Below are 25,082 nucleotides of genomic sequence, written 5' to 3'. Positions count from 1 at the left end.
CCTGGTAAGGAACCCGTTTGACAACCTGAGCGCACAGCCACGTCGGCCAAAGGAGGGCTGACGAGCAGCTATTCTGTTGAATTTGGTGAGGACAGAGGCATATGCAGGAGACGGCCGTCTGCCGTCGTGCAGAGTCCAGAGCGGAGAAAATGGTCCGGAAGAGCAGTGTTTGTTCTTATCTATAGGCGCCCCAAACGTCAAATCATCGGGAGAGAGAGATACGGAACAGAATAAATCTTGGGGAGAAAGTACGTCCGCATGGGTTGCACAGGGGCTTTCAAACTTGATACGAAACCAGTTTAAAACGAGGTGGCGCACAGTACAGCGTGCTCCTCCAGAGCAAGAGCATCATCGATAGGGGCAAATAGGGATCTTGTGTACACTATTCCCTCACCCATAGCCACGTGTATGACCACTGCACATCTGCGCGGGTCTCTCGGGCTTCGAGATCGCCATACATGTTCCCAGTAATCGATCTGTGGCCACAAGCGAAATGTGCAGGAGTCTGAAGGAAAAATCATTCTCGGTTTTGCGGTTTATTCAACACAGCGATTGGTGATGCGGTTGACTATGCTGGAGACAAGATTGCGGAAGGCTGGAATTCCCTTGTGGCAAGGTTCACGAGCCCGCAAAGCAATGAAGCTGCTGCGGAAGCAGCAGCGCGAACAGCGGCAGAAAGGGGGGATAACGAGGGAGCGGCTGAAGCAGCACGCCATCGTCCAACCGGGCACAGCACTGAAGAAAAGCTGCACGGGCACGACGCGAACCACACGCTCTCATGCAGCTGCAAAAAAGTGCACGCCAAGCCTCATTCTGAGTGAGGTGCGGGATGCCATGCCTGCAATACAAATTCTTTCCCCAAATTCGGGGCAAGACTCATCGTTTTTGCGAATATTCCTTCAGAGCGGGGAAAAACGCCGAAGTGCTGTAAATTATCAGTTTCTGATACGGCACCAAGCTATTTTGTGTGGTGGTGCTCACTCCGTGGCGAGTATGTCGAAAACGGACAAGATACAGAAATGCGCATGACGCGCGCCACACTTCGACCAGAAGAGCTGTATTTTGACGGATTACAGGCTCGCTGCAACGCTTTCGCTCATGGCATCAAAATGGCTGATTGAAATCGTAACATCGCTAAGTAGCATCGAGGTGACGCGTGCAGTACACGGCAGCGACGCAGCGTTGTATATCTGTGGTTCACATTGACACCGGTCGCCCGGTCGATTTAGTGTTCATTGAGTTTTGCCCGTACCTAGCCACTGTGAGATATATAAGCTGGTTTCTTCTTCAAATTTCCATGTACCTAACGTCTAACGGCCGGACTCGATTGGCTGGGACTCGGGGCAGTGTTTTTTCGTCCATTCTTGGGAATGTAGAATTACGTAGCTCCGAGTCCCTCCTCTCCACAGTGTGTCGTCGTACAAAGGTGCTCGCCTTCAGGTTCTGCCTTCATGATAGTGGAATAAGCGTTCGCTATTCCAACTACCTCTTGACCGGCAAGAGATCGTGCAGCGCAGCTTCACCCCGCAGTGCGCACACACGTACGGGCTTCTGCAGTGCGCCAGATGCGGGGCGTGACCACTGTAGTGTTTGTTCGAGTGTTTGCAAAATAGAGGCATTTGAGGCATCTTTGCAAACTAGGTTCAATGCGTGCCTTGCTACCAACGCCGTGTTTTTTATATGCGACAATTCCGCACACTGCGAAAGGTTTTGCCTCGCCCAGACGGCTTTTCGGACACGGGATGGGGTTCGCATGCGCGTTCCTAAAACAGGAACTCCTATCTCGTGACTGAAAGCATAATTATTCAGCCCAGCCCTTACATCCTCGCGAGAGGATGTCGATTGTGTAGTGTAGCAGAGAGGTCAGCAATGTTTCTGAGATACACAAACACGAACGCCACAAGGTGCTATCTGAGCACTGTACACCTCAACACCCTCTCCACCGGCACAACGCAACGACGACAACTGCTGACGTCACGGTTTCATTTCCTCTTCACGCAGGCAGTCGACAGATCTCCAGGGAGCCATTAGCATGCGCAAGCTAAAGAAGCGTAACGAAATGTATTTACCGAATCGACGCATGCAAGTTTTCGCCTTCCCTGAAACAAAGCTTCAGCGGTGAATTCGTGCATCTGGGTTGTACGTCCGCGCGGCAGTATGCCCCCGATATGCATGTCTTATTGATCCTCACCGTATAGCGTTGTGTAAACAGTGAGGTGTTTGCATCTGGTCGCCAGAAGGCGTGAGCCTCCACCTACTGGGTTCCTGTGTGGCCCAATACAGCAGAGATGATATGCGGACTCAAGAACTGCAGCACGAGCTGAGCCGGAAAGTGGCACAGCTGACCAAAGTTATTTTCCATCTTAACGTGAAGCATGAAGAGCACGACGCATATGTCAAGGCGGTAGCCGAGGCGTACGAACGAGAGGTGGAGAGCATCGTGGCGGACGTGAACATTAAGCTTCGGTCATGCGTTGACGCCTTCGAGGTGAGGCAACAGCAACAGATCACTGAACAGGTGTCAGTACTCTGTTCACGCACGTGTCGGTTTCTGAGGCAAACTGTCCGAAAACCTCTGACTCGTCCACGTCGACGCGTCTTCGTTTACATGTATCTGAAAGCGGCACGTGATTTGCAACACCTCTCTTCCGCAAATAGAGCCTTCGTGACTCAATATGTTGTTGCGGTCACGTAGAGGACGAGGGGAAAGAGCAACTTATTCATCTTGGGTCAGCCTCTAGTTTAGCATTCGCCTGTGTGAAAGAGCCTGACGGGATACCGTAGCTGCAGTAAGAGATATGTTTCAATATCAGCATGCACTCGGCCACGATTTGCAATGCCAGAGGCGTTCGAGTTTCACGTTACTCATCTTCAGTAATCATAACGAAGTTGAGTCACACCGCCGACGTGTATGTTTTTCCGGTGGTTCTGTTCAACAGGAAAGAAATAGACAGACAGGGCAGTGGAACAATCTCGTAACATTGTGTGCCACACCCCGACGCGCCTTCCACAGATAATTCTCATAAGCTAAACTGTCTATCCATCCTTACAGATCTGCTTTCAGGAAACGGGGAATTGCTCCTACTTCAGAGTATACCTCCACACACCATCTGAGAGAGCGCGGCTCGACTCAGGCCGCCTTTGCAGCCATCTGACTCCTTCTGGATTCTAGACCTGGAGAGGCTAGTGACGAACAACACCCAGAGACCGTCGCTTCAGCTAAAAAACCCTCCGTAGACCGATAACACCGACGCAGCTCGCCAGAGTGACAGACGAGGCCTAGCCGCGCAGTCCGCGACCACGTGTTCGCGAAAAGCGCGTTTGCAACTTTCCGCGTCTATGCACTTCATGAGTGAGGAAAAGTGGAGCGAGATAAATAGAGTGCCTGGCGGTGCGAACGGAAGTAGCGGTGTTTTTGTGTGCATTCCGCGGCGTGCCTGCTGCGTTGTCTTCATACTGCAACTGCGACAGCGGCTCCCGCGAGCCCACAAAAGTCGTTGAGCCCCGCTGGAGACACGATGTGCTCACGCACGAAAAGCCAAAACCAAGCCACACACACGCGGCGGCACTTGGAAGTCTGAAAACGACAGGTCAGGTTGAAAAGGAAACACGCTCAGCCTCTGTCGAAGTGCGCTCTTGACTCGTTCGCCGCTGTCTGCCCCCCGTGAGCTTGAGGTCTCCCCGACTGTGTGCGTGAAGCAGCTTCCAGACATGAGCGATGCGGAGCCGAACGTACAGCACCAGCTACCGAAACGGAGAAATCCACAAGTGCAAAGAACTGTGAAATCGCTCGCTGAGTCCCCATGACCAGGCTTTGTTTGCATATATGTCCTGCTAAAGGAGCGCAGAACCCCGCTCTGTGTTTCGTGGTGACGTGCGCGACTTGGTTGGCTATTTCTGGGTTCCCTTCTCTGTCCCCAGCGAACGGCTGGCGGTGTCGCGCGCGAGTTCGGGCTGGTCGGTGATTATCCTGGTGAATTTCCACCCTGTCTCGAAGGGCTTGTCCTTTTCATGCTTCTCTATTTCACTGTCGCGTTGTCTGAGAACTTGATTCCCCTGCAGAAAACCGAGTTTTCGCAACTATTTCATCTGGTCCTCTTCCGTTATCGATGCATTTCTATGCTGATAGCCAGGGGTAACAATCCCTGGCGGCTACTTGTGGATGCTGCCACACATTTCCTTTCAGTCTCGTTTTTTCGTCACCGAGCACGGCCTCGGGGAGTCTGCGTGTTTTTTGAATCCAGAAAACAGGGTGAGAACGCCTTTCCCTGTGGCGGTTGGCGCCGGGAGAAAAGACAGCTAGCGGTTGTTGCGGCCAGTCTGCCCTGCGACGTCAAGACAGACGACACAACGCCTTCGCCCCGGTGAAGCCAATGCCCATTCACTTTGTGTAACACCGGGTGATCGAGTGTGTTTTAGAGGTACGCCTGATTGGATGCCTGACTGTAGCTCCTGTTAGAATGATGTTTGTTCACCGCCGCACCTGAATGGCATCAAGACTCCTGTGGCTAGCTGCGTTGGGCACCGTCTTTGGGCTGCACCAAGGCGTGAGCTTGCAAGTTGTGAGAAATGTGAACTTGCATTTCAGTCAACTACAGGGTTCCGAGCTGACCTCCAGAAGCCAACATGTGACTGCACGTTCGGCGACACCACTAGAGGACGACACTGACGCCGGGACCTCATTAATTGAGTATTCGCACTTCGACGGTGCCCCGGCCACTGAGCCGAGCCAGCGTCCTTCGCTTTTTTCAAGGATTCGCAGGCGGCTGGGTCTAGGCACTAGGAAGTCCAGAGCCACGCGTGCGGCTTCCGAGTCACAGCCACGTGCACGAGCGTCCTACGCCGCTAGGCTGCTACAGCACCTGCGGCGGGCCAGGAGATTTATTGGGCGCCATGCCTCTCGGATCATGTCCCGGGTGTTTGGGCGGTTCAGAAGACCCCGGTTACAGGGACGTGACTCTGCCGCTGAGGAGGGAGTCGGAGGACTGGGGCAAGACCTCGAATCCAACCCGGCGCTGTTTCGTGGCGTAGAACCAGGAGATGCCATTGCCGAGCACCTTTTGACGAAGATATCGGACGTCATCCAGGAAGACGAACGCCCCGTGCAAGCGTACACCAATTTGGACAATTTGCTTGGAGAAACGTTGTGGCCACAGGATACTGTTGTGGAACTGGTGTCGGTGTTGACGCGCGCGACACGGCGGCTCCGCCGGGGTCCAGTGTTCGGAGAAGGAGGCTCCAGTATGGTGTTCACGGCATCCGACGAGGACACGGGAGAGGCGTTCGCCGTTAAAGCACCTGTGGCACGCAGCCCACCTTTTGAGATATCACAAAAGGATGTGATGAGGGAGGGTCGCTCAAGTGAGATGTTCAGCACAATCAAGGACCCCAGTGAAGCTCAAGACCGTCTTCGATTCTTGGTCGCCAGCGATGTGATGGAGTTTCCTAACAGGAATACGTTCACTGTCGCTCTCCAGGGCTCGCAGGCCTTGCTTGGGAATGCATTCATGTTGATGCCCAGAGCGTATACGGACCTGAAGACAGTCACGGATGCACTGTATCGCCTTTTCTTCCGGTATGGCGATTTCGCTTTATCTGCCCGCCTGCAACTGACGCATCAACTAATACGGCTGGTGGCCAACCTCCAAAGTCAAGGAGTCGTGCACGGCAATGTCCAAGCACAAAATTTTTTGGTGATGAGGGATGGGCGTCTGTTTCTCGCCGATTTCAGTTGCATGAAGGAGGCGAGCGGGAAGACTCGCGCGGCTAAAAGATGCCCATCCGCGACCATGGAGACTGATGTCACGAGCCTCGGGTCAGTTTTACTCGATCTGTGGTGTGTCTCGAGTAATGACATCCTATCCGAAGAAGAGGGAGAACAAACGCCGCATGAGGGCGTTGCGCCGCCCTCGTACGTTGTACGCCTGATCCGCGGCTTCATCCACCATTCGCGCTCCAAACGGGTGAGTCCCATGCAGGCGCTGACCAGTCCCGAGATGGCCCAACTTGTAGAAGAAATACAGCGGTCACCGCTGCAGTACAGCAGTCAAGGAGACTCGGAGTTGGCAGAGGGCCCCCCCTCAGGTGATGGTGCGGGAGCTGCCGGACAGGCCGCGTCCGCGGAAGACGCCGCCACCTCGGAACCTCTTGGCGACACGTCAGGAGACGACTCAGATGCTCCAACGACTGCCGCAGGTACCGCTGGTGATATTGGAGGTGCTAGCGATTCTCAACCTTGAAAGCTGGACAGGCGGAATGTGGCTGCTACTGCAGTTCAGGTACCTGGCAAAACAGCGTCGGTCGTTCAGGTGTGCTACAACACATCCTGTTATAACTATTCGATTCGGGGGAGGCCGCATGCACAAGTGTGCAACCATGAAATGATTTTTTTTCTTCATGCCGAAACGTTCTCATCGCTGAGTCCCTGGCTCTCGGTGAGATGCTCGTGATGAGTGTCAATGACATGCATGATGGTGACGTGAGTTCCACCAGATAACAGAGTCGTTCATTCAAAAGGCGAAATACCCCGCAGTGCATTGCACGTAAACTTTTGTGCGTTAGGATTGCCCGTGAAACACATGCACGCAGTCTCAAACGAGATCAACACGCGCCACCTTGAATCGTGTTGCCGAAAATACGGGTCTTTAAGGCAGCGTGCATGTGCATCGTGCTCGGTATTTTCCGCACATGTAAAAGCGACCCTGCAGGTTGCGAAGGCCGACGTAAGCAGGACATGGACGCCGGTCTAGGGTTTACAGAAATGCTTGAGCCCTCTAAGGGAGCAAATGGCATTTCAACACTTGTGGACTGACGGCGTAGACGTGCACGCCAGGCGCTCCCGCCGCGTGCCACAATTCGCGCCGTTTACATTACAGCGGGTTCCCCGTGGTTCATAGTGATGAGGCCAGCGCCCGCGAGCAGGGGCACATGCAAGCTTCTCCGAGAGCGGAGCTGTCGGCAGTGCACCGCACAGCTGGCTTGTCTGAGGACCGTGCGTGTCTACGCGGCTCTCACCTTCAGGGTGTGGCATAATAAGTCACAGGCGTCGTAGGGTGATATGGAGTGAATCTGCCGGACGCTTGGCGATGTATTAATTGATTCGGCCTCTCGCATCAGGCGGCGTGGACCCACACGGTCGTAAGAGAATGGTATCGCAGCTCAAACCACCGCGCTACGCGGGCTCCCTCACCCCACAGGATTAAAGTAGGGATTCGCTGCTCAGGAGCCTCCTGTGGGGCGACTGTCGGACATGCACCGCTGACGCACAGAGATGCCGTCGGGAATTGCGATGCAGCTCCCTTGTCTCAGGACAAAGTATGCGTGGCGGCCGAGACACGTGCTTGCTTCTCCACATGTCGTCCTGCCTCTACCGGGTGCTAGTTTACTGCCCACAATCATGCAGAAGCGACAGGCACGAGGGTTCGATGCCCTGAAACGAAACAAAGTCTACCGCGAGCCGAGAGCAGCAACTCGTAGTGGCGGCCACGTCCCCAAGGAATATGAGGGAGTTGGCCATCGAGAGTAAAAGCAGCTAACAATTGTTGCAACCCCCTTGCTCTGCGACGCCAAGGCAGCCGAAAACACAACGCCATGCCCGCAGTGACGCCGACCGCCCGCTCGTGTGGAATGCTCTCTGAGCCGGTGTGTTGCTGACATACTCCTGCTTGGAGGCCAACATGTGATCTACCGTTAAAATGATGCTTCTGCGCCACCTGCCAGACGCGGTCCGTTCACACGAGGAGAGGACGACACTGAAGCCGGGACCTCATTAATTGAGTATTCGCGCTTCGACGGTGCTTTGGCCACTGAGCCAAGCCAGTGTCATTCGCTTTTTTCAAGGATTCGCAGGCGGCTGGGTCTAGGCACTAGGAAGTCCAGAGCCACGCGTGCGGCTTCCGAGTCACAGCCACGTGCACGAGCGTCCTACGCCGCTATGCTGCTACAGCACCTGCGGCGGGCCAGGAGATTTATTGGGCGCCATGCCTCTCGGATCATGTCCCGGGTGTTTGGGCGGTTCAGAAGACCCCGGTTACAGGGACGTGACTCTGCCGCTGAGGAGGGAGTCGGAGGACTGGGGCAAGATCTCGAATCCAACCCGGCGCTGTTTCGTGGCGTAGAACCAGGAGATGCCATTGCCGAGCACCTTTTGACGAAGATATCGGACGTCATCCAGGAAGACAAACGCCCCGTGCAAGCGTACACCAATTTGGACAATTTGCTTGGAGAAACGTTGTGGCCACAGGATACTGTTGTGGAACTGGTGTCGGTGTTGACGCGCGCGACACGGCGGCTCCGCCGGGGTCCAGTGTTCGGAGAAGGAGGCTCCAGTATGGTGTTCACGGCATCCGACGAGGACACGGGAGAGGCGTTCGCCGTTAAAGCACCTGTGGCACGCAGCCCACCTTTTGAGATATCACAAAAGGATGTGATGAGGGAGGGTCGCTCAAGTGAGATGTTCAGCACAATCAAGGACCCCAGTGAAGCTCAAGACCGTCTTCGATTCTTGGTCGCCAGCGATGTGATGGAGTTTCCTAACAGGAATACGTTCACTGTCGCTCTCCAGGGCTCGCAGGCCTTGCTTGGGAATGCATTCATGTTGCTGCCCAGAGCGTATACGGACCTGAAGACAGTCACGGATGCACTGTATCGCCTTTTCTTCCGGTATGGCGATTTCGCTTTATCTGCCCGCCTGCAACTGACGCATCAACTAATACGGCTGGTGGCCAACCTCCAAAGTCAAGGAGTCGTGCACGGCAATGTCCAAGCACAAAATTTTTTGGTGATGAGGGATGGGCGTCTGTTTCTCGCCGATTTCAGTTGCATGAAGGAGGCGAGCGGGAAGACTCGCGCGGCTAAAAGATGCCCATCCGCGACCATGGAGACTGATGTCACGAGCCTCGGGTCAGTTTTACTCGAGCTGTGGGATATATCGGTTATTAACGTCCTACCCACCGAAGGAGAACAGGAACCGCCGTTTCGGGGCGTTGCGCCGCCATCGTACGTTGTACGCCTGATCCGCGGCTTCATCCACCATTCGCGCTCCAAACGGGTGAGTCCCATGCAGGCGCTGACCAGTCCCGAGATGGCCCAACTTGTAGAAGAAATACAGCGGTCACCGCTGCAGTACAGCAGTCAAGGAGACTCGGAGTTGGCAGAGGGCCCCCCCTCAGGTGATGGTGCGGGAGCTGCCGGACAGGCCGCGTCCGCGGAAGACGCCGCCACCTCGGAACCTCTTGGCGACACGTCAGGAGACGACTCAGATGCTCCAACGACTGCCGCAGGTACCGCTGGTGATATTGGAGGTGCTAGCGATTCTCAACCTTGAAAGCTGGACAGGCGGAATGTGGCTGCTACTGCAGTTCAGGTACCTGGCAAAACAGCGTCGGTCGTTCAGGTGTGCTACAACACATCCTGTTATAACTATTCGATTCGGGGGAGGCCGCATGCACAAGTGTGCAACCATGAAATGACTTTTTTTCTCCATGCCGAAACGTTCTCATCGCTGAGTCCCTGGCTCTCGGTGAGATGCTCGTGATGAGTGTCAATGACATGCATGATGGTGACGTGAGTTCCACCAGATAACAGAGTCGTTCATTCAAAAGGCGAAATACCCCGCAGTGCATTGCACGTAAACTTTTGTGCGTTAGGATTGCCCGTGAAACACATGCACGCAGTCTCAAACGAGATCAACACGCGCCACCTTGAATCGTGTTGTCGAAAATACGGGTCTTTAAGGCAGCGTGCATGTGCATCGTGCTCGGTATTTTCCGCACATGTAAAAGCGACCCTGCAGGTTGCGAAGGCCGACGTAAGCAGGACATGGACGCCGGTCTAGGGTTTACAGAAATGCTTGAGCCCTCTAAGGGAGCAAATGGCATTTCAACACTTGTGGACTGACGGCGTAGACGTGCACGCCAGGCGCTCCCGCCGCGTGCCACAACTCGCGCCGTTTACATTACAGCGGGTTCCCCGTGGTTCATAGTGATGAGGCCAGCGCCCGCGAGCAGGGGCACATGCAAGCTTCTCCGAGAGCGGAGCTGTCGGCAGTGCACCGCACAGCTGGCTTGTCTGAGGACCGTGCGTGTCTACGCGGCTCTCACCTTCAGGGTGTGGCATAATAAGTCACAGGCGTCGTAGGGTGATATGGAGTGAATCTGCCGGACGCTTGGCGATGTATTAATTGATTCGGCCTCTCGCATCAGGCGGCGTGGACCCACACGGTCGTAAGAGAATGGTATCGCAGCTCAAACCACCGCGCTACGCGGGCTCCCTCACCCCACAGGATTAAAGTAGGGATTCGCTGCTCAGGAGCCTCCTGTGGGGCGACTGTCGGACATGCACCGCTGACGCACAGAGATGCCGTCGGGAATTGCGATGCAGCTCCCTTGTCTCAGGACAAAGTATGCGTGGCGGCCGAGACACGTGCTTGCTTCTCCACATGTCGTCCTGCCTCTACCGGGTGCTAGTTTACTGCCCACAATCATGCAGAAGCGACAGGCACGTGGGTTCGATGCCCTGAAACGAAACAAAGTCTACCGCGAGCCGAGAGCAGCAACTCGTAGTGGCGGCCAAGTCCCCAAGGAATATGAGGGAGTTGGCCATCGAGAGTAAAAGCAGCTAACAATTGTTGCAACCCCCTTGCTCTGCGACGCCAAGGCAGCCGAAAACACAACGCCATGCCCGCAGTGACGCCGACCGCCCGCTCGTGTGGAATGCTCTCTGAGCCGGTGTGTTGCTGACATACTCCTGCTTGGAGGCCAACATGTGATCTACCGTTAAAATGATGCTTCTGCGCCACCTGCCAGACGCGGTCCGTTCACACGAGGAGAGGACGACACTGAAGCCGGGACCTCATTAATTGAGTATTCGCGCTTCGACGGTGCTTTGGCCACTGAGCCAAGCCAGTGTCATTCGCTTTTTTCAAGGATTCGCAGGCGGCTGGGTCTAGGCACTAGGAAGTCCAGAGCCACGCGTGCGGCTTCCGAGTCACAGCCACGTGCACGAGCGTCCTACGCCGCTAGGCTGCTACAGCACCTGCGGCGGGCCAGGAGATTTATTGGGCGCCATGCCTCTCGGATCATGTCCCGGGTGTTTGGGCGGTTCAGAAGACCCCGGTTACAGGGACGTGACTCTGCCGCTGAGGAGGGAGTCGGAGGACTGGGGCAAGACCTCGAATCCAACCCGGCGCTGTTTCGTGGCGTAGAACCAGGAGATGCCATTGCCGAGCACCTTTTGACGAAGATATCGGACGTCATCCAGGAAGACAAACGCCCCGTGCAAGCATACAACAATTTGGACAATTTGCTTGGAGAAACGTTGTGGCCACAGGATACTGTTGTGGAACTGGTGTCGGTGTTGACGCGCGCGACACGGCGGCTCCGCCGGGGTCCAGTGTTCGGAGAAGGAGGCTCCAGTATGGTGTTCACGGCATCCGACGAGGACACGGGAGAGGCGTTCGCCGTTAAAGCACCTGTGGCACGCAGCCCACCTTTTGAGATATCACAAAAGGATGTGATGAGGGAGGGTCGCTCAAGTGAGATGTTCAGCACAATCAAGGACCCCAGTGAAGCTCAAGACCGTCTTCGATTCTTGGTCGCCAGCGATGTGATGGAGTTTCCTAACAGGAATACGTTCACTGTCGCTCTCCAGGGCTCGCAGGCCTTGCTTGGGAATGCATTCATGTTGATGCCCAGAGCGTATACGGACCTGAAGACAGTCACGGATGCACTGTATCGCCTTTTCTTCCGGTATGGCGATTTCGCTTTATCTGCCCGCCTGCAACTGACGCATCAACTAATACGGCTGGTGGCCAACCTCCAAAGTCAAGGAGTCGTGCACGGCAATGTCCAAGCACAAAATTTTTTGGTGATGAGGGATGGGCGTCTGTTTCTCGCCGATTTCAGTTGCATGAAGGAGGCGAGCGGGAAGACTCGCGCGGCTAAAAGATGCCCATCCGCGACCATGGAGACTGATGTCACGAGCCTCGGGTCAGTTTTACTCGAGCTGTGGGATATATCGGTTATTAACGTCCTACCCACCGAAGGAGAACAGGAACCGCCGTTTCGGGGCGTTGCGCCGCCATCGTACGTTGTACGCCTGATCCGCGGCTTCATCCACCATTCGCGCTCCAAACGGGTGAGTCCCATGCAGGCGCTGACCAGTCCCGAGATGGCCCAACTTGTAGAAGAAATACAGCGGTCACCGCTGCAGTACAGCAGTCAAGGAGACTCGGAGTTGGCAGAGGGCCCCCCCTCAGGTGATGGTGCGGGAGCTGCCGGACAGGCCGCGTCCGCGGAAGACGCCGCCACCTCGGAACCTCTTGGCGACACGTCAGGAGACGACTCAGATGCTCCAACGACTGCCGCAGGTACCGCTGGTGATATTGGAGGTGCTAGCGATTCTCAACCTTGAAAGCTGGACAGGCGGAATGTGGCTGCTACTGCAGTTCAGGTACCTGGCAAAACAGCGTCGGTCGTTCAGGTGTGCTACAACACATCCTGTTATAACTATTCGATTCGGGGGAGGCCGCATGCACAAGTGTGCAACCATGAAATGACTTTTTTTCTCCATGCCGAAACGTTCTCATCGCTGAGTCCCTGGCTCTCGGTGAGATGCTCGTGATGAGTGTCAATGACATGCATGATGGTGACGTGAGTTCCACCAGATAACAGAGTCGTTCATTCAAAAGGCGAAATACCCCGCAGTGCATTGCACGTAAACTTTTGTGCGTTAGGATTGCCCGTGAAACACATGCACGCAGTCTCAAACGAGATCAACACGCGCCACCTTGAATCGTGTTGTCGAAAATACGGGTCTTTAAGGCAGCGTGCATGTGCATCGTGCTCGGTATTTTCCGCACATGTAAAAGCGACCCTGCAGGTTGCGAAGGCCGACGTAAGCAGGACATGGACGCCGGTCTAGGGTTTACAGAAATGCTTGAGCCCTCTAAGGGAGCAAATGGCATTTCAACACTTGTGGACTGACGGCGTAGACGTGCACGCCAGGCGCTCCCGCCGCGTGCCACAACTCGCGCCGTTTACATTACAGCGGGTTCCCCGTGGTTCATAGTGATGAGGCCAGCGCCCGCGAGCAGGGGCACATGCAAGCTTCTCCGAGAGCGGAGCTGTCGGCAGTGCACCGCACAGCTGGCTTGTCTGAGGACCGTGCGTGTCTACGCGGCTCTCACCTTCAGGGTGTGGCATAATAAGTCACAGGCGTCGTAGGGTGATATGGAGTGAATCTGCCGGACGCTTGGCGATGTATTAATTGATTCGGCCTCTCGCATCAGGCGGCGTGGACCCACACAGTCGTAAGAGAATGGTATCGCAGCTCAAACCACCGCGCTACGCGGGCTCCCTCACCCCACAGGATTAAAGTAGGGATTCGCTGCTCAGGAGCCTCCTGTGGGGCGACTGTCGGACATGCACCGCTGACGCACAGAGATGCCGTCGGGAATTGCGATGCAGCTCCCTTGTCTCAGGACAAAGTATGCGTGGCGGCCGAGACACGTGCTTGCTTCTCCACATGTCGTCCTGCCTCTACCGGGTGCTAGTTTACTGCCCACAATCATGCAGAAGCGACAGGCACGTGGGTTCGATGCCCTGAAACGAAACAAAGTCTACCGCGAGCCGAGAGCAGCAACTCGTAGTGGCGGCCAAGTCCCCAAGGAATATGAGGGAGTTGGCCATCGAGAGTAAAAGCAGCTAACAATTGTTGCAACCCCCTTGCTCTGCGACGCCAAGGCAGCCGAAAACACAACGCCATGCCCGCAGTGACGCCGACCGCCCGCTCGTGTGGAATGCTCTCTGAGCCGGTGTGTTGCTGACATACTCCTGCTTGGAGGCCAACATGTGATCTACCGTTAAAATGATGCTTCTGCGCCACCTGCCAGACGCGGTCCGTTCACACGAGGAGAGGACGACACTGAAGCCGGGACCTCATTAATTGAGTATTCGCGCTTCGACGGTGCTTTGGCCACTGAGCCAAGCCAGTGTCATTCGCTTTTTTCAAGGATTCGCAGGCGGCTGGGTCTAGGCACTAGGAAGTCCAGAGCCACGCGTGCGGCTTCCGAGTCACAGCCACGTGCACGAGCGTCCTACGCCGCTATGCTGCTACAGCACCTGCGGCGGGCCAGGAGATTTATTGGGCGCCATGCCTCTCGGATCATGTCCCGGGTGTTTGGGCGGTTCAGAAGACCCCGGTTACAGGGACGTGACTCTGCCGCTGAGGAGGGAGTCGGAGGACTGGGGCAAGACCTCGAATCCAACCCGGCGCTGTTTCGTGGCGTAGAACCAGGAGATGCCATTGCCGAGCACCTTTTGACGAAGATATCGGACGTCATCCAGGAAGACAAACGCCCCGTGCAAGCATACAACAATTTGGACAATTTGCTTGGAGAAACGTTGTGGCCACAGGATACTGTTGTGGAACTGGTGTCGGTGTTGACGCGCGCGACACGGCGGCTCCGCCGGGGTCCAGTGTTCGGAGAAGGAGGCTCCAGTATGGTGTTCACGGCATCCGACGAGGACACGGGAGAGGCGTTCGCCGTTAAAGCACCTGTGGCACGCAGCCCACCTTTTGAGATATCACAAAAGGATGTGATGAGGGAGGGTCGCTCAAGTGAGATGTTCAGCACAATCAAGGACCCCAGTGAAGCTCAAGACCGTCTTCGATTCTTGGTCGCCAGCGATGTGATGGAGTTTCCTAACAGGAATACGTTCACTGTCGCTCTCCAGGGCTCGCAGGCCTTGCTTGGGAATGCATTCATGTTGATGCCCAGAGCGTATACGGACCTGAAGACAGTCACGGATGCACTGTATCGCCTTTTCTTCCGGTATGGCGATTTCGCTTTATCTGCCCGCCTGCAACTGACGCATCAACTAATACGGCTGGTGGCCAACCTCCAAAGTCAAGGAGTCGTGCACGGCAATGTCCAAGCACAAAATTTTTTGGTGATGAGGGATGGGCGTCTGTTTCTCGCCGATTTCAGTTGCATGAAGGAGGCGAGCGGGAAGACTCGCGCGGCTAAAAGATGCCCATCCGCGACCATGGAGACTGATGTCACGAGCCTCGGGTCAGTTTTACTCGAGCTGTGGGATATATCGGTTATTAACGTCCTACCCACCGAAGGAGAACAGGAACCGCCGTTTCGGGGCGTTGCGCCGCCATCGTACGTTGTACGCCTGATCCGCGGCTTCATCCACCATTCGCGCTCCAAACGGGTGAGTCCCATGCAGGCGCTGACCAGTCCCGAGATGGCCCAACTTGTAGAAGAAATACAGCGGTCACCGCTGCAGTACAGCAGTCAAGGAGACTCGGAGTTGGCAGAGGGCCCCCCCTCAGGTGATGGTGCGGGAGCTGCCGGACAGGCCGCGTCCGCGGAAGACGCCGCCACCTCGGAACCTCTTGGCGACACGTCAGGAGACGACTCAGATGCTCCAACGACTGCCGCAGGTACCGCTGGTGATATTGGAGGTGCTAGCGATTCTCAACCTTGAAAGCTGGACAGGCGGAATGTGGCTGCTACTGCAGTTCAGGTACCTGGCAAAACAGCGTCGGTCGTTCAGGTGTGCTACAACACATCCTGTTATAACTATTCGATTCGGGGGAGGCCGCATGCACAAGTGTGCAACCATGAAATGACTTTTTTTCTCCATGCCGAAACGTTCTCATCGCTGAGTCCCTGGCTCTCGGTGAGATGCTCGTGATGAGTGTCAATGACATGCATGATGGTGACGTGAGTTCCACCAGATAACAGAGTCGTTCATTCAAAAGGCGAAATACCCCGCAGTGCATTGCACGTAAACTTTTGTGCGTTAGGATTGCCCGTGAAACACATGCACGCAGTCTCAAACGAGATCAACACGCGCCACCTTGAATCGTGTTGTCGAAAATACGGGTCTTTAAGGCAGCGTGCATGTGCATCGTGCTCGGTATTTTCCGCACATGTAAAAGCGACCCTGCAGGTTGCGAAGGCCGACGTAAGCAGGACATGGACGCCGGTCTAGGGTTTACAGAAATGCTTGAGCCCTCTAAGGGAGCAAATGGCATTTCAACACTTGTGGACTGACGGCGTAGACGTGCACGCCAGGCGCTCCCGCCGCGTGCCACAACTCGCGCCGTTTACATTACAGCGGGTTCCCCGTGGTTCATAGTGATGAGGCCAGCGCCCGCGAGCAGGGGCACATGCAAGCTTCTCCGAGAGCGGAGCTGTCGGCAGTGCACCGCACAGCTGGCTTGTCTGAGGACCGTGCGTGTCTACGCGGCTCTCACCTTCAGGGTGTGGCATAATAAGTCACAGGCGTCGTAGGGTGATATGGAGTGAATCTGCCGGACGCTTGGCGATGTATTAATTGATTCGGCCTCTCGCATCAGGCGGCGTGGACCCACACAGTCGTAAGAGAATGGTATCGCAGCTCAAACCACCGCGCTACGCGGGCTCCCTCACCCCACAGGATTAAAGTAGGGATTCGCTGCTCAGGAGCCTCCTGTGGGGCGACTGTCGGACATGCACCGCTGACGCACAGAGATGCCGTCGGGAATTGCGATGCAGCTCCCTTGTCTCAGGACAAAGTATGCGTGGCGGCCGAGACACGTGCTTGCTTCTCCACATGTCGTCCTGCCTCTACCGGGTGCTAGTTTACTGCCCACAATCATGCAGAAGCGACAGGCACGTGGGTTCGATGCCCTGAAACGAAACAAAGTCTACCGCGAGCCGAGAGCAGCAACTCGTAGTGGCGGCCAAGTCCCCAAGGAATATGAGGGAGTTGGCCATCGAGAGTAAAAGCAGCTAACAATTGTTGCAACCCCCTTGCTCTGCGACGCCAAGGCAGCCGAAAACACAACGCCATGCCCGCAGTGACGCCGACCGCCCGCTCGTGTGGAATGCTCTCTGAGCCGGTGTGTTGCTGACATACTCCTGCTTGGAGGCCAACATGTGATCTACCGTTAAAATGATGCTTCTGCGCCACCTGCCAGACGCGGTCCGTTCACACGAGGAGAGGACGACACTGAAGCCGGGACCTCATTAATTGAGTATTCGCGCTTCGACGGTGCTTTGGCCACTGAGCCAAGCCAGTGTCATTCGCTTTTTTCAAGGATTCGCAGGCGGCTGGGTCTAGGCACTAGGAAGTCCAGAGCCACGCGTGCGGCTTCCGAGTCACAGCCACGTGCACGAGCGTCCTACGCCGCTATGCTGCTACAGCACCTGCGGCGGGCCAGGAGATTTATTGGGCGCCATGCCTCTCGGATCATGTCCCGGGTGTTTGGGCGGTTCAGAAGACCCCGGTTACAGGGACGTGACTCTGCCGCTGAGGAGGGAGTCGGAGGACTGGGGCAAGACCTCGAATCCAACCCGGCGCTGTTTCGTGGCGTAGAACCAGGAGATGCCATTGCCGAGCACCTTTTGACGAAGATATCGGACGTCATCCAGGAAGACAAACGCCCCGTGCAAGCGTACAACAATTTGGACAATTTGCTTGGAGAAACGTTGTGGCCACAGGATACTGTTGTGGAACTGGTGTCGGTGTTGACGCGCGCGACACGGCGGCTCCGCCGGGGTCCAGTGTTCGGAGAAGGAGGCTCCAGTATGGTGTTCACGGCATCCGACGAGGACACGGGAGAGGCGTTCGCCGTTAAAGCACCTGTGGCACGCAGCCCACCTTTTGAGATATCACAAAAGGATGTGATGAGGGAGGGTCGCTCAAGTGAGATGTTCAGCACAATCAAGGACCCCAGTGAAGCTCAAGACCGTCTTCGATTCTTGGTCGCCAGCGATGTGATGGAGTTTCCTAACAGGAATACGTTCACTGTCGCTCTCCAGGGCTCGCAGGCCTTGCTTGGGAATGCATTCATGTTGATGCCCAGAGCGTATACGGACCTGAAGACAGTCACGGATGCACTGTATCGCCTTTTCTTCCGGTATGGCGATTTCGCTTTATCTGCCCGCCTGCAACTGACGCATCAACTAATACGGCTGGTGGCCAACCTCCAAAGTCAAGGAGTCGTGCACGGCAATGTCCAAGCACAAAATTTTTTGGTGATGAGGGATGGGCGTCTGTTTCTCGCCGATTTCAGTTGCATGAAGGAGGCGAGCGGGAAGACTCGCGCGGCTAAAAGATGCCCATCCGCGACCATGGAGACTGATGTCACGAGCCTCGGGTCAGTTTTACTCGAGCTGTGGGATATATCGGTTATTAACGTCCTACCCACCGAAGGAGAACAGGAACCGCCGTTTCGGGGCGTTGCGCCGCCATCGTACGTTGTACGCCTGATCCGCGGCTTCATCCACCATTCGCGCTCCAAACGGGTGAGTCCCATGCAGGCGCTGACCAGTCCCGAGATGGCCCAACTTGTAGAAGAAATACAGCGGTCACCGCTGCAGTACAGCAGTCAAGGAGACTCGGAGTTGGCAGAGGGCCCCCCCTCAGGTGATGGTGCGGGAGCTGCCGGACAGGCCGCGTCCGCGGAAGACGCCGCCACCTCGGAACCTCTTGGCGACACGTCAGGAGACGACTCAGATGCTCCAACGACTGCCGCAGGTACCGCTGGTGATATTGGAGGTGCTAGCGATTCTCAACCTTGAAAGCTGGACAGGCGGAATGTGGCTGCTACTGCAGTTCAGGTACCTGGCAAAACAGCGTCGGTCGTTCAGGTGTGCTACAACACATCCTGTTATAACTATTCGATTCGGGGGAGGCCGCATGCACAAGTGTGCAACCATGAAATGACTTTTTTTCTCCATGCCGAAACGTTCTCATCGCTGAGTCCCTGGCTCTCGGTGAGATGCTCGTGATGAGTGTCAATGACATGCATGATGGTGACGTGAGTTCCACCAGATAACAGAGTCGTTCATTCAAAAGGCGAAATACCCCGCAGTGCATTGCACGTAAACTTTTGTGCGTTAGGATTGCCCGTGAAACACATGCACGCAGTCTCAAACGAGATCAACACGCGCCACCTTGAATCGTGTTGTCGAAAATACGGGTCTTTAAGGCAGCGTGCATGTGCATCGTGCTCGGTATTTTCCGCACATGTAAAAGCGACCCTGCAGGTTGCGAAGGCCGACGTAAGCAGGACATGGACGCCGGTCTAGGGTTTACAGAAATGCTTGAGCCCTCTAAGGGAGCAAATGGCATTTCAACACTTGTGGACTGACGGCGTAGACGTGCACGCCAGGCGCTCCCGCCGCGTGCCACAACTCGCGCCGTTTACATTACAGCGGGTTCCCCGTGGTTCATAGTGATGAGGCCAGCGCCCGCGAGCAGGGGCACATGCAAGCTTCTCCGAGAGCGGAGCTGTCGGCAGTGCACCGCACAGCTGGCTTGTCTGAGGACCGTGCGTGTCTACGCGGCTCTCACCTTCAGGGTGTGGCATAATAAGTCACAGGCGTCGTAGGGTGATATGGAGTGAATCTGCCGGACGCTTGGCGATGTATTAATTGATTCGGCCTCTCGCATCAGGCGGCGTGGACCCACACAGTCGTAAGAGAATGGTATCGCAGCTCAAACCACCGCGCTACGCGGGCTCCCTCACCCCACAGGATTAAAGTAGGGATTCGCTGCTCAGGAGCCTCCTGTGGGGCGACTGTCGGACATGCACCGCTGACGCACAGAGATGCCGTCGGGAATTGCGATGCAGCTCCCTTGTCTCAGGACAAAGTATGCGTGGCGGCCGAGACACGTGCTTGCTTCTCCACATGTCGTCCTGCCTCTACCGGGTGCTAGTTTACTGCCCACAATCATGCAGAAGCGACAGGCACGTGGGTTCGATGCCCTGAAACGAAACAAAGTCTACCGCGAGCCGAGAGCAGCAACTCGTAGTGGCGGCCAAGTCCCCAAGGAATATGAGGGAGTTGGCCATCGAGAGTAAAAGCAGCTAACAATTGTTGCAACCCCCTTGCTCTGCGACGCCAAGGCAGCCGAAAACACAACGCCATGCCCGCAGTGACGCCGACCGCCCGCTCGTGTGGAATGCTCTCTGAGCCGGTGTGTTGCTGACATACTCCTGCTTGGAGGCCAACATGTGATCTACCGTTAAAATGATGCTTCTGCGCCACCTGCCAGACGCGGTCCGTTCACACGAGGAGAGGACGACACTGAAGCCGGGACCTCATTAATTGAGTATTCGCGCTTCGACGGTGCTTTGGCCACTGAGCCAAGCCAGTGTCATTCGCTTTTTTCAAGGATTCGCAGGCGGCTGGGTCTAGGCACTAGGAAGTCCAGAGCCACGCGTGCGGCTTCCGAGTCACAGCCACGTGCACGAGCGTCCTACGCCGCTATGCTGCTACAGCACCTGCGGCGGGCCAGGAGATTTATTGGGCGCCATGCCTCTCGGATCATGTCCCGGGTGTTTGGGCGGTTCAGAAGACCCCGGTTACAGGGACGTGACTCTGCCGCTGAGGAGGGAGTCGGAGGACTGGGGCAAGACCTCGAATCCAACCCGGCGCTGTTTCGTGGCGTAGAACCAGGAGATGCCATTGCCGAGCACCTTTTGACGAAGATATCGGACGTCATCCAGGAAGACAAACGCCCCGTGCAAGCGTACAACAATTTGGACAATTTGCTTGGAGAAACGTTGTGGCCACAGGATACTGTTGTGGAACTGGTGTCGGTGTTGACGCGCGCGACACGGCGGCTCCGCCGGGGTCCAGTGTTCGGAGAAGGAGGCTCCAGTATGGTGTTCACGGCATCCGACGAGGACACGGGAGAGGCGTTCGCCGTTAAAGCACCTGTGGCACGCAGCCCACCTTTTGAGATATCACAAAAGGATGTGATGAGGGAGGGTCGCTCAAGTGAGATGTTCAGCACAATCAAGGACCCCAGTGAAGCTCAAGACCGTCTTCGATTCTTGGTCGCCAGCGATGTGATGGAGTTTCCTAACAGGAATACGTTCACTGTCGCTCTCCAGGGCTCGCAGGCCTTGCTTGGGAATGCATTCATGTTGCTGCCCAGAGCGTATACGGACCTGAAGAAAGTCATAAATGCGCTGTATCGCCTTTTCTTCCGGTATGGCGACTTCGCATATTCTGCCCGCCTGCAACTGATGCATCAACTAATACGGCTGGAGGCCAACCTCCAAAGTCAAGGAGTCGTGCACGGCAATGTCCAAGCACAAAATTTTTTGGTGATGAGGGATGGGCGTCTGTTTCTCGCCGATTTCAGTTGCATGAAGGAGGCGAGCGGGAAGACTCGCGCGGCTAAAAGATGCCCATCCGCGACCATGGAGACTGATGTCACGAGCCTCGGGTCAGTTTTACTCGAGCTGTGGGATATATCGGTTATTAACGTCCTACCCACCGAAGGAGAACAGGAACCGCCGTTTCGGGGCGTTGCGCCGCCATCGTACGTTGTACGCCTGATCCGCGGCTTCATCCACCATTCGCGCTCCAAACGGGTGAGTCCCATGCAGGCGCTGACCAGTCCCGAGATGGCCCAACTTGTAGAAGAAATACAGCGGTCACCGCTGCAGTACAGCAGTCAAGGAGACTCGGAGTTGGCAGAGGGCCCCCCCTCAGGTGATGGTGCGGGAGCTGCCGGACAGGCCGCGTCCGCGGAAGACGCCGCCACCTCGGAACCTCTTGGCGACACGTCAGGAGACGACGCAGATGCTCCAGCGACTGCCGCAGGTACCGCTGGTGATATTGGAGGTGCTAGCGATTCTCAACCTTGAAAGCCGGACAGGCGGAATGTGGCTGCTACTGCAGTTCAGGTACCTGGCAAAACAGCGTCGGTCGTTCAGGTGTGCTACAACACATCCTGTTATAACTATTCGATTCGGGGGAGGCCGCATGCACAAGTGTGCAACCATGAAATGACTTTTTTTCTTCATGCCGAAACGTTCTCATCGCTGAGTCCCTGGCTCTCGGTGAGATGCTCGTGATGAGTGTCAATGACATGCATGATGGTGACGTGAGTTCCACCAGATAACAGAGTCGTTCATTCAAAAGGCGAAATACCCCGCAGTGCATTGCACGTAAACTTTTGTGCGTTAGGATTGCCCGTGAAACACATGCACGCAGTCTCAAACGAGATCAACACGCGCCACCTTGAATCGTGTTGTCGAAAATATGGGTCTTTAAGGCAGCGTGCATGTGCATCGTGCTCGGTATTTTCCGCACATGTAAAAGCGACCCTGCAGGTTGCGAAGGCCGACGTAAGCAGGACATGGACGCCGGTCTAGGGTTTACAGAAATGCTTGAGCCCTCTAAGGGAGCAAATGGCATTTCAACACTTGTGGACTGACGGCGTAGACGTGCACGCCAGGCGCTCCCGCCGCGTGCCACAACTCGCGCCGTTTACATTACAGCGGGTTCCCCGTGGTTCGTAATGATGAGGCCAGCGCCCGCGAGCAGGGGCACATGCAAGCATCTCCGAGAGCGGAGCTGTCGGCAGTGCAGCGCAAAGCGGGCTTGTCTGAGGACCGTCCGTGCCTACGCGGCTCTCACCTTCAGGGTGTGGCATAATAAGTCACAGGCGTCGTAGGGTGATATGGAGTGAATCTGCCGGACGCTTGGCGATGTATTAATTGATTCGGCCTCTCGCATCAGGCGGCGTGGACCCACACAGTCGTAAGAGAATGGTATCGCAGCTCAAACCACCGCGCTACGCGGGCTCCCTCACCCCACAGGATTAAAGTAGGGATTCGCTGCTCAGGAGCCTCCTGTGGGGCGACTGTCGGACATGCACCGTTGACGCACAGAGATGCCGTCGGGAATTGCGATGCAGCTCCCTTGTCTCAGGACAAAGTATGCGTGGCGGCCGAGACACGTGCTTGCTTCTCCACATGTCGTCCTGCCTCTACCGGGTGCTAGTTTACTGCCCACAATCATGCAGAAGCGACAGGCACGAGGGTTCGATGCCCTGAAACGAAACAAAGTCTACCGCGAGCCGAGAGCAGCAACTCGTAGTGGCGGCCAAGTCCCCAAGGAATATGAGGGAGTTGGCCATCGAGAGTAAAAGCAGCTAACAATTGTTGCAACCCCCTTGCTCTGCGACGCCAAGGCAGCCGAAAACACAACGCCATCCCCGCAGTGACGCCGACCGCCCGCTCGTGTGGAATGCTCTCTGAGCCGGTGTGTTGTAGACATACTCCTGCTTGGAGGCCAACATGTGATCTACCGTTAAAATGATGCTTCTGCGCCACCTGCCAGACGCGGTCCGTTCACACGAGGAGAGGACGACACTGAAGCCGGGACCTCATTAATTGAGTATTCGCACTTCGACGGTGCCCTGGCCACTGAGCCAAGCCAACGTCCTTGGCTTTTTGCGAGGATTCGCAGGCGGCTGGGTCTAGGCACTAGGAAGTCCAGAGGCACGCATGCGGCTTCCGAGACACAGCCACGTGCACGAGCGTCCTACGCCGCTAGGCTGCTACAGCACCTGCGGCGAGCGTCAAGATTTCCTGGGTGCCATGTGCCCGCAATCGCGCCCTGGCTGCGTGCCCGGTAGAAGATCGCGATTACAGGAAGCAGGTTCTTCCTTGGATGAGAGTCTCGGAGACCCCGCGGACAGGACCTCGAGACCGACCCGCGCGGTGGTCTTAACCGCTGCAGCGTAGGGTGGTATTTGCAGTCCAAAAGCACTTGGGGGCCTCTATGTCATGATGGGAATCGTTTTGGAAAGGCTCTTTTCAGCCGACACTTAATCGTTCTCGCTTACCTCCCGTGAGGGCCTTTCAGAGCCAGAGTAGCGATGCTCCATGCTCCCACAGAATGCGAGGATGCACGAAGGCTGCGGTTGTTCAAATTATGCTCAACATGCCTCAATGGCACTTCCACGTCACGTTAGGCACAGAGGGGGCCGAGGCAAGAGCGAGCGCGGAGGTGTCACGGGCGTGAAGACTGTGAAGCAGCACTGAGGAAACGAACGCCGCCTGAGAAGCTTACTGCGCCAGTCGTGGCGATGTCTCGGACAAACGAGCCAAGGTGGGCTCCTCTAGCAGTAAATAAAGGGAAAGGAGCAGGATAAGTGTGGCATCGTGCAGCCCGAACACAGCTGTTGCATGCGCCCCTTATACCCTGTCTTCGCACGCAATGGGAAAGCTGGTGTGAGTGCAATGAAGAGAGAGGCTGCTACGCTTTGGTATCTTGTGTAGCAGCCCGTCGCGTCCATACAAGTCGCAAGATGGCAGGTTTCCTGATTCGATTCGAGAAATTTCAGTTGCAGCCCAGGTTCCCTTTTCCGCAAACGCAGGCTGACTAGAGCTTTTCGTGGTTTGAGCCAACTCGTTTTAGCTGTGCGGCAGGCTTGCACGCTGATCAGTTCTATACACATCCACGCTGAATCTTGATTTATATAGGAAAGCCATCATATCACGCTCGAGCTGGGTTCCCGTATAGAGTCTAGACGTACAATACATCTAGCCCGGAACGTGGGCGTACTGAGGTCTTCGTCGTGGCCTGCTGCGCGTCAGTACGCAACCGTCTAGTCTCCCATGATTCGTGTGCGACAGTGGACACGCGTTTCTGTCCTCAGCGATAACGCCACAGTCTCAGCCTCGCGCGCATTTTCGTTCTACATGCCCGAAACACAATCGAAGATTCACTCAAAGATATGGCTACGGACACATATTCAAAGGACTGTGTCTTCTGGTGGAGGCCGGCTCTCGTGTTTACTGTCGGTACACCGCTTCGATTGCATGCGCCTTAATGAAATTCATGTAATGCAGAGACGGAAATGCGTAACTTGCTTCTCTTCCTCGCAATTTATCTCGGACTGTCTGCACAGCAGAAGTGTCTGTACGCGCGTAGGGGTTTTCCAGGAAAGCGAGAAGCGGTGAAAACGAGGTTAGCCTTTGAAGACGCAGGTCTGCCGTCCGCGGTTCGGAATTCACGTCGGCGGCAGGGCAGGAGCGAAGAGAGTGTAATACTGCTTGGTTTTCGCGAGAACTGGTTATGAGGCACTCGGTGCTTTTTGTTTTCTGGAAGTTGGCAGCTGTAGTGAGGGCATTGTGTGAGCTGTGACTGCGCTACATGTCCTCCTCTGCCTCGACCGTGCCGCTGAGATTCTGTATTCTCTTGCCCCGCTGCGTACTCAGTTTTGTTTTCCGGCCGTTTTTTTCCGTAGCTTCCCCTTCCTCGCGTG

The 25,082-nt window shown here is 55.8% G+C and overlaps 6 protein-coding genes across 6 annotated transcripts; all 6 read left to right on the top strand.

The window, feature by feature from the left end:
- Positions 1-4,487: 4,487 nt before the first annotated feature.
- On the top strand, positions 4,488-6,239 carry BESB_065400 (rhoptry protein ROP4; the record flags this gene model as incomplete). Its single annotated transcript, XM_029364934.1, has 1 exon — positions 4,488-6,239. The coding sequence occupies one exon, from the start codon at positions 4,488-4,490 to the stop codon at positions 6,237-6,239; it is 1,752 nt and encodes a 583-aa protein (XP_029218517.1).
- A 1,754-nt stretch (positions 6,240-7,993) lies between these two features.
- On the top strand, positions 7,994-9,325 carry BESB_065390 (rhoptry protein ROP4; the record flags this gene model as incomplete). Its single annotated transcript, XM_029364933.1, has 1 exon — positions 7,994-9,325. The coding sequence occupies one exon, from the start codon at positions 7,994-7,996 to the stop codon at positions 9,323-9,325; it is 1,332 nt and encodes a 443-aa protein (XP_029218516.1).
- Positions 9,326-11,079: 1,754 nt separating this feature from the next.
- On the top strand, positions 11,080-12,411 carry BESB_065380 (rhoptry protein ROP18; the record flags this gene model as incomplete). The annotated part of the gene is made up of 1 exon (XM_029364932.1): positions 11,080-12,411. The coding sequence occupies one exon, from the start codon at positions 11,080-11,082 to the stop codon at positions 12,409-12,411; it is 1,332 nt and encodes a 443-aa protein (XP_029218515.1).
- A 1,754-nt stretch (positions 12,412-14,165) lies between these two features.
- Positions 14,166-15,497, top strand: BESB_065370 (rhoptry protein ROP18; the record flags this gene model as incomplete). Its single annotated transcript, XM_029364931.1, has 1 exon — positions 14,166-15,497. One exon carries the CDS (start codon positions 14,166-14,168, stop codon positions 15,495-15,497), a length of 1,332 nt encoding a protein of 443 aa, XP_029218514.1.
- Positions 15,498-17,251: 1,754 nt separating this feature from the next.
- Positions 17,252-18,583, top strand: BESB_065360 (rhoptry protein ROP18; the record flags this gene model as incomplete). Its single annotated transcript, XM_029364930.1, has 1 exon — positions 17,252-18,583. The coding sequence occupies one exon, from the start codon at positions 17,252-17,254 to the stop codon at positions 18,581-18,583; it is 1,332 nt and encodes a 443-aa protein (XP_029218513.1).
- Positions 18,584-20,337: 1,754 nt separating this feature from the next.
- On the top strand, positions 20,338-21,669 carry BESB_065350 (rhoptry protein ROP18; the record flags this gene model as incomplete). The annotated part of the gene is made up of 1 exon (XM_029364929.1): positions 20,338-21,669. One exon carries the CDS (start codon positions 20,338-20,340, stop codon positions 21,667-21,669), a length of 1,332 nt encoding a protein of 443 aa, XP_029218512.1.
- Between the last annotated feature and the right edge of the window lie 3,413 nt (positions 21,670-25,082).

The sequence above is a fragment of the Besnoitia besnoiti genome, chromosome VI (genome assembly GCF_002563875.1).
Source record: "Besnoitia besnoiti strain Bb-Ger1 chromosome VI, whole genome shotgun sequence".
Taxonomy (NCBI): Eukaryota; Apicomplexa; class Conoidasida; order Eucoccidiorida; family Sarcocystidae; genus Besnoitia; species Besnoitia besnoiti.
The sequence above is the reverse complement of the archived record's forward strand: the minus strand, read 5'-3'. Positions and strand labels throughout refer to the sequence as shown.